Source organism: Ursus americanus, chromosome 1 (genome assembly GCF_024610735.1).
Source record: "Ursus americanus isolate L20-20 chromosome 1, mUrsAme1.1.p, whole genome shotgun sequence".
Lineage (NCBI taxonomy): Eukaryota > Metazoa > Chordata > Mammalia > Carnivora > Ursidae > Ursus > Ursus americanus.
This window is the reverse complement of record NC_142127.1, coordinates 55532039-55544247: the sequence shown is the minus strand read 5'-3', so window position 1 is coordinate 55544247 and position 12209 is coordinate 55532039. Positions and strand designations below refer to the sequence as shown.

At 37.4% G+C, this 12209-nt stretch overlaps 1 protein-coding gene across 2 annotated transcripts in view; it reads left to right on the top strand.

Annotated features, from left to right (window-relative positions):
• Positions 1–12209, top strand: part of TTN (titin) — a 268971-nt gene that overhangs the window by 143004 nt on the left and 113758 nt on the right. For both annotated transcript variants that reach the window (XM_087861792.1, XM_087861790.1), the window contains 24 exons: positions 1111–1194; positions 1305–1388; positions 1500–1583; positions 1696–1776; positions 1889–1972; positions 2085–2168; positions 2281–2364; positions 2477–2560; positions 2644–2727; positions 2859–2942; positions 3079–3162; positions 3291–3374; positions 3505–3582; positions 3986–4066; positions 4498–4584; positions 4850–4927; positions 5109–5186; positions 5394–5477; positions 6810–6893; positions 7126–7206; positions 7701–7775; positions 8207–8326; positions 9649–9717; positions 12039–12119. In XM_087861792.1, the coding sequence (XP_087717918.1) occupies positions 1111–1194; positions 1305–1388; positions 1500–1583; positions 1696–1776; positions 1889–1972; positions 2085–2168; positions 2281–2364; positions 2477–2560; positions 2644–2727; positions 2859–2942; positions 3079–3162; positions 3291–3374; positions 3505–3582; positions 3986–4066; positions 4498–4584; positions 4850–4927; positions 5109–5186; positions 5394–5477; positions 6810–6893; positions 7126–7206; positions 7701–7775; positions 8207–8326; positions 9649–9717; positions 12039–12119 (2001 nt within the window). The remainder of the gene's footprint in view (positions 1–1110; positions 1195–1304; positions 1389–1499; positions 1584–1695; positions 1777–1888; positions 1973–2084; positions 2169–2280; positions 2365–2476; positions 2561–2643; positions 2728–2858; positions 2943–3078; positions 3163–3290; positions 3375–3504; positions 3583–3985; positions 4067–4497; positions 4585–4849; positions 4928–5108; positions 5187–5393; positions 5478–6809; positions 6894–7125; positions 7207–7700; positions 7776–8206; positions 8327–9648; positions 9718–12038; positions 12120–12209) is intronic.

Below are 12209 nucleotides of genomic sequence, written 5' to 3'. Positions count from 1 at the left end.
ATGTTGTTGTTGGTCACCTATTTCAGGAGGCTGGGAAAGTGTGTGTAGAAGTGTCTGCCCGTCTCATAAATTGTATTTGCTGGGGTAAATGTGTTGCAATATTACCCTGTTATAATCTCTAACCAAAAGATACTAATATCTTCAAAGTTCCTGAAGCTCCTGAAGAAGTTGTCCCCGAAAAGAAAGTGTCTGTCGTTGTGCCCAAAAAACCAGAAGCCCCACCTGCTATAGGTATTTATGCCCTGTTAAGAAGAAAAAACATTGTCTTGTGCTCTTCCCAATCATTGTAATATATGCCTTCACTATTCGTAAATTCTAAAACTACTAATATCTTTCAAGTGCCTGAAGTTGCTCAAGAAGTTGTCCCCGAAAAGATAATTCCCAAGGCACCACCCAAAACACCAGAAGCCCCACCTGTCACAGGTACATGTTAGCCCTGACCTCATCTTGAAGAAATATCTCTTCTTTTCTCGAGAATAATTTTAGCCCATTGCTCTTCATTAACTTAACTTTAAAACTACTAATATCTTTCAAGTGCCCGAAGTTGCTCAAGAAGTTGTCCCAGAACCAAAATTTCCCAAGGCACCATCTAAAAAACCAGAAGCCCGACCAGTTTCAGGTATTGTTCACTCATATCCTTATCTAAAGAAGAAATACCTCTTCTGCTCTTGGAAATATTTTTAGTCCATTGACCTCATTAATCTAAATGTAAAACTACTAATATCTTTTAAGTGCCTGAAGTTCCTCAAGAAATTGTTCCTGAAAAGAAAGCACCAATGGTGCCTCCGAAAAAGCCCAAAGTTGCACCTGTTAAAGGTACTCAGACTTAAGAAGATATAGCCCTTCTGCTCTTGACAATGTTTTGTTCCAGCAGTCTCATAACCCCTGAGTTTAATTTTACTAATATCTTTTAAGTTCCTGAGGCTCCCAAGGAAGTTGTCCCTGAAAAGAAGGTGTCTGTGGCACTTCCTAAAAAGCCGGAAGTCCCACCTGTTAAAGGTATTTGTCACTGACTTTAGTCTTAAAAAGACATAACTCTCTTGTTTTTGACAATGTTTTGTTCCAGCAGTCTCATAACCCCTAAGTGTAATTTTACTAATATCTTTTAAGTGCCTGAGGCTCCCAAGGAAGTTGTCCCTGAAAAGAAGGTGTCTGTGGCACTTCCTAAAAAGCCGGAAGTCCCACCTGTTAAAGGTATTTGTCGCTGACGTTAGATTAAAAAGACATAACCCTCTGCTCTTGAAAATATTTTGTTCCAGTCGTCTTCATAACTCCTAAATGTAATTTTACTAATATCTTTTAAGTGCCTGAAGTTCCTCAAGAAATTGTCCCTGAAAAGAAAGCACCAGTGGTGCCTCTGAAAAAGCCCGGAGTTGCACCTGTTACAGGTACTTGTCACTCACCTCAGACTTAAGAAGATATAGCCCTTCTGCTCTTGAAAATAATTTGTTCCAGCAGTCTTATAACCCCCGAGTTTAATTTTACTAATATCTTTTAAGTGCCTGAGGCTCCCAAAGAAGTTGTCCCTGAAAAGATGGTGTCTGTGGCACTTCCTAAAAAGCCAGAAGTCCCATCTGCTAAAGGTATTTGTCACTGACTTTAGGCTTAAAAAGACATAACTCTTCTGCTCTTGAAAATATCTTGTTCCAGTCATCTTCATAACTCCTAAATGTAATTTTACTAATATCTTTTAAGTGCCTGAGGCTCCCAAGGAAGTTGTCCCTGAGAAGGTGTCTGTGGTGCCTCCTAAAAAGCCCGAAGTCCCACCTGCTAAAGGTATTTGTCACTGACTTTAGGCTTAAAAAGACATAAGTCTTCTGCTCTTGAAGATGTTTTGTTCCAGTCATCTTCATGGTTCCTAAATGTAATTTTACTAATATCTTTTAAGTGCCTGAGGTTCCCAAGGAAGTTGTCCCTGAAAAGAAGGTGCCTGTGATGCCTCCTAAAAAGCCCGAAGTCCCACCTGTTAAAGGTATTTGTCACTGACTTTAGGCTTAAAAAGACATAACTCTTCTGCTCTCGAAAATACCTTGTTCCAGTCGTCTTCATGGTTCCTAAATGTAATTTTACTAATATCTTTTAAGTGCCTGAGGCTCCCGAGGAAGTTGTCCCTGAAGAGAAAGTACCTGTGGCACCTCCTAAAAAGCCCGAAGTCCCACCTGTTAAAGGTATTTGTTGGCAATGTTTGACTTAAAAAGACATACCTCTTCTGCTCTTGAAAATGTTTTGTTCCAGTCGTCCTCATAACTCCAGAGTGTAATTTTACTAATATCTTTTAAGTGCCCAAGCCTCCCAAAGAAGTTGTCCCTGAGAAGAAAGTGTCTGTGGCGCCTCCTAAAAAGCCTGAAGTCCCACCTGCTAAAGGTATTTGTTGCCAAACTTAGGCTTAAAAAGACATAACTCTTCTGCTCTTGAAAATATCTTGTTCCAGTCGTCTTCATGGTTCCTAAATGTAGTTTTCCTAATATCTTTTAAGTGCCCGAGGCTCCTAAAGAAGTTGTCCCTGAAAAGAAGGTGCCTGTGATGCCTCCTAAAAAGCCCGAAGTCCCACCAGCCAAAGGTAGTCACGCCCATGTCACTGTGTTTGATACCGTCCATTTGTCGTTACTCTGTCTAATCATGGAAATACTAATATCTTTAAAGTGCCCGAGGTGCCCGAGGCAGCTGTTCCAGAAAAGAAGGTGCCTGAAGCTGTTCCTCCCAAACCGGAGAGTCCTCCCCCTGCAGGTAATAATGACACTATCAAAACTATTATTTTTAAAAAGAAACTCTCTTCTGAGTGTTGTAAAAACCTGTTTGTAAACTATTTCCCATGCTTGAGTCAACTCGAGCATTAAAATGAGCTTGTGTCTTTCAAGTGTATGAGGAGCCCGAGGAAGCTGCCTGGGAAGAGCCCACAGCGGAAGTTGTGGAAGAGCCAGAGCCTGCCGCTCCTCCAGAAGGTACCTGGCCAGCTGCTACGTTGCCTTAGCCAATTTTCCACCCCTCCTGCCCTGAAACTTCTGGACATTTTGAGTTTTTGTCTTATTTCTCATTCATCTTTGCGGATCCTAAAAAATTATATTCTAATATCTTTAGTGACCATGCCACCCAAGAAACCTGTCCCAGAAAAGAAACCACCTGCTGTCATTGCCAAAAAACCTGAACCACCACCAGTGAAAGGTACTTCTCAGTGCCGCCAACCTCCTACAGAAAAATGTCTGTTTTTTAAGTGTTGGGTTCCACTGCTATACCTAATGATTTTCATGTCATTGAAACTATGAGATAAAAACGACTAATATCTTTTAAAGTGCCCAAGGTACCCAAGGAAGTTGTTCCTGAAAAGAAGGTGCCTCCAGTGGTTCCCAAAAAACCAGAAGTCCCACCTGCTAAAGGTACATATAGCTGCCTGCCATGTGATGGAGGGTGAAAGCTCCCACTCTCAGAAAGTCTTTTGTGCTATGTATATGTGATGAATGTTTGCTAGTGACTCTTCATGATATTAAAACACTAATACCTTTAAAGTGCCTGAAGTTCCGAAAGAAGTTGTTCCTGAGAAGAAAGTAACTGTTCCCAAGAAGCCAGAAGTCCCACCACCTAAAGGTACATGTCGCTAATGAGATTCTGCAGGAAAGCACTCACTCTGGTTTCAAAAGTTACTTATTATAGAAACCCCGTTGTTTGTCAAACTTCTTATAGTCACAATTACAAACCTGCCATTCTGGATTTTTAGGGTTTAAATGTTTTTCAATAACATCATTGGTTTAAAAACAAACAAAAAAACGGATGCATCTATTACGTGCATTCAAGAGTTTGCTAATATGGATTTGTCCGTGTGCCTAGGCCATGTTTCCCTCCCCGCTCTGCAGAGCTCTGAACAGATTACTGGCGAATTTTGCTCTTGGGTTTGTCTCTGGGTTATTTGACCTAGATGTGAACTAGAGGTGGTATAAATTTTGTGTACTTCTCAACTACCCAGAAGTAAAACTAACTAATATCTTTAAAGTGCCAGAGGTGCCAAAGAAACCTGCCGTAGAAGAGGAACCCGCCATTCCTGCTCCCGAGGAAGGAGAGCCTCCTGCAGAAGGTACGCCGAGACCACTCGCGACACTTGCTAATTTAAGCCTCATTCCTCCTTTTTGCTTAATTCAGTATCTCTTGGTCGTTTTCTGTCCTTTATTTGTCTTAATCATTCTTAATTAGCTCGGATTTGGGTTCTCAATCAGCGACATCTACATAGGGCATCATACGCCATATTAAGCTTTCTCTAATGTTCACAGAAAGTGGGCAGAACTACTAACACTAAATGACGTTCAACACCAAAAGGGCTTTCCAAGCCCTCAAATCAATAGAAACAGCAGTCAGTGCAAATAAGATAGATTTCATCTTCACAAAACTAAGAGAAGGCGTTAATTAAAACAAGGGAAGAAATCAAGGTTACCAGTTTTATGTGCAGCGTTTTGCACATTTTAGAATATTGTTCCATACACGGAATTAAAATTAATTCTATCTTTAAAGTATATGAAGAGCCTGAGGAAGTTGCTCCCAAAGAGGAAGAGCCAGTTCCTGTTGCTGAAGAGGAGCCAGAAGCCCCACCACCAGCAGGTACAAGACAGCATCCTGTACCGTACAGGAAAATACATCCCTGGAGTTTTGTATCTATTATATACCTTCTTTAAGGTAAAATGTCAGTCTCCTTCCTTGAAATTCGACTTCATTGGCAAGAACAGGAGTCGTTTGCGCACACAAAGCTATAGAACGTTACAGTGTGCATACCAAAGGGATGGGTGTGATCTTCTTCTGTCATTCATTAAGTGTTAAGCTTTTCAGTGTAATCATTTGACTCTCAAAGAAATTCCTATCTTTCAAGTACCTGAAGAACCCAAGAAGATTGTTCCAGAGAAGAAAGTTCCTGTCATCAAAAAACCAGAAGCTCCACCTCCCAAAGGTACTTACAGTAAAATAAATCAATATTTGCTTCATTTTTGTGTGCTGTCTAAAATTCGACAGTCTTTATTATGTATTGTGTTGTACTTTGTGCGTAACTGTTATCTAAATGTTGTCAAGGTAATGCGTACATATTGCATCTTGCAATTTTATATTATTAAATGCTACTAATATCTTTAAAGTACCTGAGATGGCGAAGAAAGTTGTCCCAGTGAAGAAAGTCCCAACTGTTAAGAAGCCAGAAATACCAGCAGCTCAAGGTATTCCCATCATCACTGATATCATTAGTAGCATTGTTTGTTGAAAGTAATCTGTTATGTGTCCTTGTTGTTGCATAACTAGGGACAAAAATGTCCTTATTTCTTTCCAATAATTTTAATACTGCTCCATTAACTACAGATTCTTTATTCTTAACATTTAAAATGTTTTTAAATACTCTTTTTAAAATACCACTAATATCTTCAAAGTGCCTGAGGTGCCCAAGAAACTTGTTCCAGTAAAGAAGGAACCTGTGCCTGTTACGAGAAAACAAGAAGTCGTGCCAGAAAAAGGTACCTACCATGAAGAAAAAATATAGATTTCTCTGAATGCTACCCGAGCATTTTAATATAGTTCTTATGCAAAACCACACTTCACAGATAAAAAGGGGTAAATAACGAGGGCAAAGAGAAAAAAATGAGACAGATAAGCAGGAGAAAAATGAGATTCAGTTGTGCTATGACATGGTTCCGTGTGGTAGCAAAGGACGTCCTCTGATTTAAAGGGTACAACCGCTCAATTCAGCATACTTTGCTGAATGTCCTACCACTAACAAAACAGCGTACTAGAAAAAATAAGATGTGGTCCTGTCTTCAAGCAACTTAAAAGGTGGTGAGAAGAAAGCACAACTCTAATAGGGACAGGAAGTGATCACACCTACAAGAGTATCAAGGGCTACAGAAACACAGAGCAAGGGTGGACAAATTTCAGGCAGAGGCACCAGGGAAAGCTGTATGAAAGAAATAAAGATTTAAGTTTTGACGGATGTTTACATTTTATAGCAATTGAGAAAATGGTTTTCTAGGAAAGGAGATGGATTTGAGTATGGATTGGTTGTGGGGTATCTTGAAAGATAGTCTGGATATAAAGCTACGGGTTGTGTTTTGGAGTTCTTTGAATGCCCATATCAAAGGCTTTGAAGCAGGTGCACAAATTTAGTAGAGGGCAGGCTTCGGAAAGATGACTGGCAATAGTTCCAGCTGCTGGAAGACAGTGCTGATAGTCAAGAGCCGCTGTAGTTATTTAGGGTCATTAAGAGTTGGACAAGGTCAGTGGTGGTAGAAATGGAAAAAGAGTGAGAGGTGGGAGATCAAATTGGTGTCTATTATGGAAATTATTAAGGAAGTAGAGGAGTCCAAGATGATTGTAAGGGTTGTAGCTAGATATCCATGAGAATGTTTCACTGGGTCCCTAACTAATATTAGAAAGAAGATAGTGCATATATTTTTCAGCTTTCAAATATAGAAGCTGGGAATACTCATCTGGAGCTTAGGAAAGAGAACAGAGCTAGGGATGGAGATCTAGAAGTCATCCACAGAGAAATAAGAGTTGAGAGTGCAGGAGGATTGTTCATCGAATGTAGAGCCAATTTTTTAAAGCTTCAGAGTTAGACCAGTGGAGAACACTGACATTTAAGGGTATGCGGAGGAAGAGAAGCAAATGAAGAAGGCTGAGAAGACTCATTTATGAAATTGGAATGTCCAAAGGGTGCCATGCCTCCAAAGCCATATCCCCACTAAGTCTTGTAAGATAAAGTTCTTTCCACTGTACTCTTTGCCTGCTGTTTGCAGAATCTTGCACATCTTCTAAATTCTTAATAGTAAACAAAATCAATATCTTTAAAGTGCCTCAAGTACCGAAGGAAATCATCCCAGAAAAGAAAGTGTCCATTCCTGTTCCTGAAGAGCCAGAAGCTCCACCCGTCCAAGGTACACGGCTGCTCTATAAATCTTGGGAAGATGACCGTTGTCTTCATCATCTTGCTTTGGTTGTAGATGGGTCTTATGTATTTATCTGTTGTCTGTTGTAGGTAGTGAAGCTATTGATATTTTGGGGTCATCTGAAGAATATGTTATAGAGTATAAGTTGATAGGTTGCAACTTAGCAGTTGAAAGATTCTATTGTGAATACAGTCTAAAATATAATACTGTGTTTTTTAAGTCGAAGAGCCTCCTGAGGAAATAATGTATGAAGAAAAAGCATCCATAACCATTGGTAGAAAAGTGACTCCCCCTGTTGAAGGTATATATATATATGTATATATGTATAAACATAAATTTTTTAATCTCTTAAAGACTCCTGCTAGAAATAAAAAGCTATTCATAGGGTGACATTCTTTCTTGAAATTATATACAGAAGCATACCAGCATACGCTTGCTTCACTTTTCAGTTATATTTCTTTTGAAGTAGAGTCTTTGATTCCTCTTGATAGTAATTAATAATTCCCACAGATACAGTTTACAAGGCAAAACTGGATAAATTGCATTGGATTCTCAAACAATAACCCCACATCAGACTTTAGAAGTCATCTCACTTGCCATCCACATACATCAAATGAAGTAGTTAATAGAATGTTTAACTATAATAGAAATCTTACCTCTTTTTCTGTATAAGTGAATTTGTATGAATTGGATATTTCTGTTTTTGTGACGACAATCTTTACCTCTGTGTGAAATGTGTATGAGTCTTTGTGAAGAACTTTACGATCTCATATCCTCTGTCAACATTCTTTAAAGAACGTGAAATTCAAAAGTATATCGAGCCTGAAGAACCTGAACCTGAACCACAACCAGAAGAAATACCAATACCAGGTATCCAATTAATTGGACTTAACTCTTCATCATCGTATTCTTCATCTTCATATACGTATACATGTTCTACGTTGTTCGGCATGTCTCTCTGCGTCCGTGTGTAAGATACTCTGTTTCAAGCGTGCATTTCATTCTTACGCATCCATGTCGTTTGTACTGTTGATCTCAAGGTGGTGTGGCTTACACGGATACTTCCGTTGTTTTTATCAGTGCCTTTGCCATAGTTCTCATCATCTGTGTATAGTGTTTAAATTTTTGTGTTTGATGTTCGTTACTGTTTTATGTTGGAGGCGAATTGGAATTTAAAAAGCAAATTTTTTGCTTTATATATATATATATATATATATGTTTAAATTTCTACTGAAGAGACTATATATCCACATGCTAATTAACATACACATATACTAACCCTCCTGAAATACTCTTTCAAGAACCTGAACCTGAACCTGAAAAGAAGGTTATTGAGAAACCAAAACTCAAACCAAAGCCTGCGGCACCTCCTCCTGCTCCACCAAAGGAAGATGTGAAGGAGAAAATATTCCAGCTTAAAGGTATAAAGTGCCACACCCAAGTTTTATTAATCTGCTTCAGACTTCTAGTCAGTCATCTGAAACGGTGCTTGCAAGACGTGTTATTTTTAAAAGTGTGTGCTTTCAAACGTGATCGAGCTGTGGGAATTGCCTAGCGACCTGTTTTCTGCTGCCTTTGGGCGCTTTGTCAGGACGTGCTGACAGAAAGGGCATCATCGCTCATTGCTAGCTTCATCCTGGACATCTGGATGCAGGGGCAGTCCAACTAACTTTCTCATGGAGGAAGGGTTTTCCGATTTCAGAGTGCTATTGCTATGCATATCTCTGGGATCTTGCGCATTTGGAATGTGTAAGAAAACTTTGCATGAAACTTTTAATGTTGCAGTAACAAATTTATACAACAGCCAAAACTTTGTTCTTAAAGAATTTCGTGTGTTTTTAAATATACTATAAGTAATATATTTATGGCATTGATAGCTACTATGTGTTCATATGCCATCAAAGGAAAGCATACGAATGACCCATCACTGCTACCCCACTTTTTTTTTTCTTTTGCAACTTAATAAAAGCCCAGACTGTGTCTTGTGGTGGTCCTTGGCATAGGCAGAAAGAGTGATTATGAGTACATTTGATATCCAGCATCTCTTCTCATTAAATATCCCTTCATTCTTTTTGTATTTAGATATTTCTTTGAATTGATGCAATATTACTTAATTTCTTAAAATGACATCTTTAAAAGCTGAAATAAACTGGTGAAAGCATATTATTCTATTTATGGTAATACAGTGTTGTCTTATTGGTAGTGTCATGAGATTTCTCAATCTAAAATAATCTAGATATAATCTTAGATGAGCACTTTCCCATGCTCACCTACACATGTACAAAGCCAGAATCTTCCAGAGTAAGACTGCTTCTCGTGGTTCTTGCCCCTCTTCATCCCTCCTGGCCAGTAGGGGTAATTCTGGCATTTTTAGTCAGACGTAGGAAACAGGCACCTCTTACAAGGCTATCCATCTGTGAGTCCTAGTCCATGAAGACACACACTTAATACACTTCCCTTAATACAAATTTATACTTCAAGGAAAACTTCTTCCTGCAAAGAACAAAAATTATCTTCTTTCTCCACCAGACTTAAACTTACTGCTCACCATCAGAGTGAAAGGGCAATGTTTTTCATGGTTTGAATGCTTCTTGTGTATTCCTTGGTGGCTGCTCTTGGCTGTTATCAATGCTGTTTGGCTGTAAGCAAAGCTTGGTTTTGACTCTTGGAGCAGATATTTAATAATTTGCTTCAGATTAGTCTAAATGTACAAATAATAAAATTAAGATCATATTCTTTAAAGCTGTTCCAAAGAAGAAAGTTCCTGAAAAACCTGAAGTTCCAGAAAAAGTGGAGCTTAAGCCTCTGAAAGGTATTTCACAATCTGGAAAATGTGTTTCTATGCAGTATCCCTCCTTTGGGCTCCTTCCTCTTCCTGTCTTCTAGAATGTTCTTTTTTTTTTTTTTTAAATCAGAGTAGTCTCATTTATTTCTTGTATTTTTGTAGTTTTTATGGTCCTGGCTCATGAGTGTTGCTTCCTTTGTCTCCCATCAAATTTCATACATTCATGGATATTGTTTATCTTTGTCTCATCTACATATGTCTTCTTGCATTTTCCTCAACTTAAAAATATTAAATATTACTGATCAGCTGAAATTAGTTTCAGAATATGCCTTAGGTTAAAATGCAGAGAGCTAATAGTAGAAAGCTTTGGAATTTCACCTGAACAACAGTATTTTAGCCAGTGTTAGAGCGCTAAAAATAAATCCTGTCCTCCTTGTATACTATTGAGATGATTCGTAGGGATTTCCTCAAGGCTTTCCTGTCACTGTCTTGTCACTGACTCTAGGGAGCATTCAGGACTGCTGCAGGTCATTTTTCAAAATTCATTTCTCCTGACACAGTATTTTCCCCAAGTAAACTTAGACCCTAAAGAAAAATAAATGGATCATAAATTTTAGAATTTTTTCTGTTAAATATAAAGTTATTAATTTTTCTAGTAAGTATAATGGGTAGCAGCATTCTGTTTAATTAATAACACATCCAGATCCAGAAATTGAATCTGTTCTTGATCCACTCTGGAATTTTAGAAAAATCACCCATTTGAATATACATTTCCTGACATAAAATGGAGATTACAAAATAATATTACTGTGGCTGTTAGCTAGTAATGGAGGAAAAGCCACTTAAACATTAAAATGACATGTGATGACATATAATAACTTTAAAAATAATAGCTGCAATGGTATGTTCTGTACCTGAGTCTCAAATGTCAATAAGACCTTAAAAATAAAATGATAATATAGAAAAACAAATGCAAAGATGTATTTCCACTATGTCCATTATATAAGTAAAGGATATATGCCATCCTTACATTAATTAGATGCGTGGTTGTCTTTCCACGTTTGAACAATGAAAATAGTTATAAATTGAGAATATTGGTAACTCTAAAATAGTATTGAAAGCCAGCACAATTTAACATGGATAAAAAAATTTAATGTTGAAGTGTGAAATTTTACTTAAAATACTTGACAAAAAAAATCGTTATTTAAAGTGAAATACATATTCACCTTTTGTATATTTAAATTTTAAAGTTAGGCAAAGTTATCTTTATCACATTTAAAAAAATCTAGGGGCACCTGGGTGGTTCAGTCAATTTATATCTGACTCTTGATCTCAGCTCAGGTTTTGATCTCAGGGTCCTGAGTTCAAGCCCCGTGTTGTTTAAAAAATAAAAAAACAAAAACAAAACAAAACAAAAGAAAAACCTACTTAATGAATTGCAAATATCCTGCTTAATGGGAAATTTTTTAGAAATAACTAAAAATTCAAATTTCACATGAGTAAACAAATAGGATGTTAAGTGATACCAATGTTTTAAACTGATTTTTATTGACATCACTAGAGAGGTAAGGTGGTTCAATAATCATCCAGCATTTCTCTTTTTTCCTCTCAAATCCATGAGGGTTATAAGAAAGGAGGAGGCTGCTCTATGTATCATCCATCATGTCCAATAGTCACTGAAGATGCAAGAGAGAATGAACTCAGAATGCCTTGGGTCCTTTTTAGTCTAAATTCAAGAATATTTTCTTATTCATTAAAAATGAGCTCCAACACCAGCTCTCAAATTCTATAGTTTTATAATTTTAGGTTAGTGTTGTTTCAAAAAGGAGATCTTAAGAAACAATATTTCCCTTCTGTTAAGGAAGTGAGAGTGGTCCTTTCCCAACATCAAGGTCATCAGCCAGATCCCTTGGCTTTCTTCTCTCCCCAGTGGAGAAGATTGGATAATGACACTAACACTTACCAGTATCATTTTAATGTAACAGGTAGCTGGCGAGATGCCAGTGTAGACTTGAACAATCTACAATTGTAGATTGGGGCAAAGATGCTGTCAAGAACTCTGTATTTGGTCAAAGATTCATTAAGGCAATATAGAGTAACATCTTCTACCCTCATTTAAGATGACTATATTTGCTTACAATAAATGCAACGGAATTTGTCACAAGGCAATATAAATGTTTGCAGAGAAATAACTTGAAGTGTATTATTTGCTTTTAAATTCTGTGATGTTATTTTGCAACAAAAATTATTATGCACTATAGTTAACTAGTTTTGAAAGAGAACTTTTTCTTGTTAAAATTTACTTTTATATGAATTTACTTCAAAATTTGAAATCATATTCTTTTAAGCGCCCGGAGTTGAAAAGAAAGTTCGCAAATTACTTCCTGAACCTAAACCTCAACCAAAAGAAGAAGTTGTTCTCAAAAGCGGTATGGTATTTTTCAACTGTTTTGTTAGCTTTAAATTTACAAAAAAAAAAAAAATAGACTTGAAAGCTTACAAAAATATTTCTGTCTCTT